The 5,360-nt window shown below is 39.3% G+C and overlaps 1 protein-coding gene across 1 annotated transcript; it reads right to left on the reverse strand.

The window, feature by feature from the left end:
- Window positions 1-21: 21 nt before the first annotated feature.
- calub (calumenin b) lies at window positions 22-4,223 on the reverse strand. The gene is made up of 7 exons (XM_026176083.1): window positions 4,141-4,223; window positions 2,936-3,178; window positions 2,521-2,714; window positions 2,244-2,410; window positions 2,082-2,142; window positions 1,712-1,911; window positions 22-1,323 (listed from the first exon to the last, which is right to left on the reverse strand). Exons 2-7 carry the CDS (start codon window positions 3,154-3,156, stop codon window positions 1,219-1,221), a joined length of 948 nt encoding a protein of 315 aa, XP_026031868.1. The 5' UTR covers window positions 3,157-3,178; window positions 4,141-4,223; the 3' UTR covers window positions 22-1,218.
- Between the last annotated feature and the right edge of the window lie 1,137 nt (window positions 4,224-5,360).

Here is a 5,360-nt window from a genome sequence, read left to right on the forward strand (position 1 = left end):
AGAATAAAGAAACCAAAACACTCCTTTTTTAATTTTTTATTGAGACTTTGTTCTCAATCACAAAAACTGGACCTGATTGTTAGAGTGCTCACTTTGCTAAACAACTCATTTACAGTAAAGTCACTAGTGAAAGGCTGTTGCTGCAGTGAGCTTGTAAAAAACAGTCATATATAATACCATAAAAATTATTAACAGTGGTTATAAATGCTAGTAGTGATAGTACAAACATGACAAACATATCTGGGAAAGAAATGTTGAAACGTCATTTTTTTCTAAACTAAATTGCTTACAAAACAGGACAAAGATTTTGGTTGGCACACAAATTAGTTCAGCTGAATCAAACAAAACTGTAACAATAAAAAGCAAAAAAAACAAGTCATCAAGAATACAAGTAAATATGTACACACGGATTCACATGCACGCACACGCACTCACACTAATGAGGTGATGAGATAGAAGAAAGGAGGCAGCATTGAGGACGAAGCATCCATCAGTCCCTAAATTCATCTGTATTCCTTCAGCTAACACGAAGCACGTTGGATGTGCAGATTTTGTTAACGTGGAAGGTTTAGGCCCAGCTTAGCAAACAAAGCCTGGTCCAACTGATGATACTGTATTGCACTCGACCAAATGGTCTCCATTGCCACTGGAATTCAACATATACCTCCTTGTTACAAACAGCTGTTACTCCAGCATCACAATAATATGAAGAAATGAAAAACAAAGTACAAGTAAAGTTTAGTTTGAGCCCAATTACAGAGCAATGGTACAAATTCTGCTTTTTGCTTCAGTCTAATGCACTACAGAATGACATGCTGTGACAAGCTGCTCTGTAGGCTACAAACTAAAACTCTGTTCCATGAAGCATTTTGCAACAAATCAAGGCTATGCAAAGAAACTGTCTTCTCAAAGAAAATAATATCTGATTTGTCCTTTACCTGACATGGGCAAAAAAAAAAGGTAGTGTATGGAAGCAGAGCAAAGGCCGGCATTATATATCCCAATCTGAGGCATTGCTTAACATGAGCTCACACTGGCCGATGGTGTGCAAGTTGCTTAGAATGTTAGTGTGTGTGTATGCAATGGGACACATTCAAGAAATCAAATAAATTATTGTCTGTGGCGTTCGATTAGGCAAGCTCATCTTGTTTAAAAAACACTCCACGGCTAAAAGGTGGCACACAAGAAGAGCACACAGTCTTTGGAGGCAGGCGGATTTTAGAACTCATCGTGTCGAGTCAGCGCCTCCCCGAAGTCGGTCGCCTGGCTGCCCACGAACAGGTCATACTTATCCACAATTTCGGCTTTGGTGAGATGGCCATCCTGACAAAAGAAACACAAGAAACCATCTGCTATAGGCATTCAGTTTGTCCTATATGTTTGAACTAACACAATGGTCTGCCTTTCAAGCTATTTTAAAGGCCTCCAATTGAGTTTTGATTACAGATACACCAGTATTTTCTGAACACTGGTATGAGCTGATCAGGATCTTGCTGACTGGTCTGGTCTCGACTAGTGTTTGGGATCACATTTAACAATTTACTAGGTCAAGTCAATTTTGCTACATATTCAAAAACTTAAAAATGTTATAACCAGTGTGGGCATGAGTCCACTTTCACTTTCTATACCTAAACTCACGGTGCAGATAAAAGTAAAGTCACAAGGAACAAAATGAAAGAAATAAGTAATTTTGACATTTTACAGTACTCACTTTGTCTGCATCAGACTCATAGACCAGATGCTTGGCCTCAGCCTCAGCGTGGTCATAGTCACTGGGCAGGATCCAGTCTCTGGTCTCCTCCTTGTCCATCTTCCCGTCCTTATTTTTGTCTCTGAATTCAGTAAACTGCTCCCTCTCAGTCTTCACCCACTCAGGTTCTGAGGTGTCTCCCTCCTGGTTGTACATGTCACCTAGACCACAAACAGACAGGAACACATTGACTGATGAAGCAAGTGCTAGAAATGCAACGTGGCCTATAAAATATAATAAAACTTAATATGTGTGTTGGTTTGCTTCCTCCAATCACCAAAGATCGTGTGGTACAAACTAATAATGATGCTGGTAGGCTGTCAGAACTCACCTATGTACTCATCCAGGTCAATTAAGCCATCTCCATTCTTGTCAATGTCTTCCATAGTTTCCTTAAAAAAAAAGAAGAAGAAAAAAAGTACATAGTGAGAAAGGATAAGGAAGATATCCAGTTGGTCTCAGTATGTAGCACCTTTGTGAGTGTGTCTCTCACCAGCACTACGATGTCTTTCATGTGGTCATACTCCTCAGGGTGAAGGAAGGCTGTAAACTCCTCCTTGTTAGCTTTCATGTCATTGTCCTGGTCAGCCATTTTGAATCTCCTCTCATCACGAGCCATCATCTGCCTGTAGCTGAAGCCATCTTCAGGGTCGGGATCATCTGCGAGTCAGAAGACACAGCATTTTTCAGTGTGAGTCCAAGAGTGGCAAAGTACATTTGTCTATAAAAATAAAGCTAACGTATGAAACGAAAACTGTCTGCCTCTGTACCCAGAATGTATCCATAAGTGGCATTCTTGTATTCCTCCCATGACACCACGTTATCCCCATTGAGGTCATGACTCTTCCACTGTCGATCCACATCATCATAGATCCACCTCTTCTGTGCGTGCTTGATCCACTTCTTCATTTCCTCAACAGTCACGTAACCATCTTTATCCTCATCTATACGCTCAACCAACATGCTGGAAAGAAAGAGCAGAAAAATTAGAAAAGGTTCATTTTTTCCCCCCCTAAAGTTTTGTCATCTCAGATAAGCATGATCAAAACAAAATGTACCACAAGAATTACTTTTTCAACCAATTTTGGGATTCATTTGTATCTGCATAATTCCTCAAAGTATTCAGGTAATTACAAACATCCCCCAATGACTTAAAAAAAAAAAAGCAGAAGACAGTGTTGTTACCCGAGCCTCTCCTTGCTCTCTTCTGGTGTGAGCTGGTCAAAAGTCTTAGCCTCTTCCTGTCCCAGAAAGGCTTCATGGTCATAGTCAAAGTTCTCAGTATCATCGTGCTCTCGGCTGCTGAGAGGTTCATCGTGGTGCACACGGTCCTTCTTGTCTGTGGGTTTGCTGGTGGCGTAAACCACGCAGAGAGCAAAACACATGATGAGTGGCCGCAGCTCCATCCTGTGCACGTACAAGCACCGTCTAGAGCAGGAGTTTGGAGGGGAGAAAAAAAGTCACCAAAAAGCCATTGTCATCCTCCTAAACCCATTTCTTTATCATGGCATGAAAGCATGCAGTCAGTACTAATCCTGTCTTTTGATTTCATTCATTCATTGCTGGTTGCCAGTATATGACTCAAAGGGCAGCCAAATACCACGAGTACTGCTAATCTTTCACAGCTTATGCAATACTTTATTTGTTCTACTGCTGCTTTCTGGAAGCTGGTGTTCCACACATTGTTATTACCATAATCTACTCGACAGTTCCCAGCATATTACACAGTCACTCCACACAAAGTATTAAACCAAAACATGTTAATGGAGCATGTTTATTGTCTTTTACTGTACGGCGTAAAGCTTGGTATACTTAATAAACTGGCAATTGAGTACAGATTTCTCTTCAAAACATGCTGCATGATCTTTTGCTCCAAACATCCACAGATTTGAGCTTTAAAGCAAACTTATGAGATTAAGCTACCTGTTCACATATCTAAAAGACCTTTGTAAGTTTACCTGGCAAAAACACACCTAATAACGGTTTTACAGAATTGCCGGGTTGCTATCCCATATATTCTAATTTTTGGTCATTTTATCATCCTGTGATCAAAAAAAGCTCACCATTATACTGGCTTTAGCGTGGCAAGTGATATAATCTTTTTTTTTTTTTATCTCGACAACTTAAATCTTGCCTTTTTTGTATTAAAGTTAGAAGCAACAGTTTGTGACCGTTATTTCTAAGACCGTTACCATCCATACCAAGGTGAGGCATTAATAGCAGACTGGCTAACCCAGGATACCGCTAGTTTTCCCCCCTATTAGTCTTGCAATTTAAAGCGCTCAATGCGGATAAGTCAGCACCATCATAACGGACCACTTTAAGTCACTATTGGAGAAATACACTCTATTTCTTTTAGAGATTTTACCCAATTTATTTTGAGTACTCACCGGTTTCTTCTGCAAAGTTCGTCGCTGTAGCCTTACGTCCGCCCCTCGGAAACACACCCATGCACTTCCTGTGCTAGAACAAAAATCAACCAATCAGGTTACGAGAAGCCGAATGCGATGTCGCTTGTTCATTGGTCCACTTCAAGAGAGCATCGTTGATTGGATTGGCCAAGAACCGCCACGTCCTCAAAGGCGACAAAACACACTTCATTCATAAATGCCACTGTCAAAAAAGCTACAAAACCATCACATTTTGCCTAAACATGTCGCTTATTATTTAAATAAATAAATACATTAATTATATATTTTTGTATAGTATTAATGTTGTTACATTTTATTGATTCCAAGGGGAAATTCATTTGTCAAAGACAGAGGCTACAAAAATGAAGAGAAGCTTGGCTAATACATATTCAGACGCATAAAAGAAGCAGTCACATAAACAAGCACAAGTAAATAGAAGTCGGTTTTTTTCGGCTTTTTTATTTGTTTAAAAAATAAACAATTTTCTACAATTATACAATCCACAATTATAAACTTGCTAAGTGTAGCCAAAAAGAAATGAAAAAGAACAAAATGCAATAAGGCCTGCAATTACAAAAAAACAAAACAAAAAAAACCCTCAACCCAGTGAGAGCAACTATTTAATCAAAAATATGAAACCACTCATTTTTACCACTATATATTGTCATCAGAGTATCCAACTATCCATTTTTTTCTCCACTTTTTGAAAACAGGGTCGTGGGATGCTTGAGCATATCCCAGTTTATAATGGAGGCCAGAGACTCTGTGGAGAGTTCACGAGTGCATCACAAAGCCAACAGACAACCATTAAAACTTGCATTCAAACCTACAGCCAATTAGGATCACCTAACATACACTTTGGATGGTGGGAGAAAACCGGAGCACCTGGTTAGAACCCACACAGGCAGAAAGATTCAAACATAGGACCTTCTTGCTGTGAAGCAACAGTGCTCTTCCAACTCTTAGTGCCATCCAAATAGTAGATTTGATCAGAAATATGAAAGCCATTATATTTTAAATCATATACCCCTCTGAATTCTTTATATGTTTATGTAGCTCATTGGAGAAATAGCAATTTATACTGCCTGTTTTGTCTTCCTTTGCTCAGGAATTTTCATTATTGTAAATTCTAAGCTGACCCAGTATCTGTATGTCCATCCTATGAAGATATGATGAGAATTAATATACATGACAACCTA

This window comes from Astatotilapia calliptera, chromosome 7 (assembly GCF_900246225.1).
Source record: "Astatotilapia calliptera chromosome 7, fAstCal1.2, whole genome shotgun sequence".
Classification (NCBI taxonomy): Eukaryota; Metazoa; Chordata; class Actinopteri; order Cichliformes; family Cichlidae; genus Astatotilapia; species Astatotilapia calliptera.

Excerpts from the sequence above, each read along its gene's own strand:
- calub (XM_026176083.1), bottom strand. The coding sequence starts at position 3,156 with ATGGAGCTGCGGCCACTCATCATGTGTTTTGCTCTCTGCGTGGTTTAC. Across the intron at positions 2,715-2,935 it reads GAGAGCAAGGAGAGGCTCGG|CATGTTGGTTGAGCGTATAG; the intron begins GTAACAACACTG and ends CTTTCTTTCCAG. Across the intron at positions 1,912-2,081 it reads TGACCTGGATGAGTACATAG|GTGACATGTACAACCAGGAG; the intron begins GTGAGTTCTGAC and ends TTTGTGGTCTAG.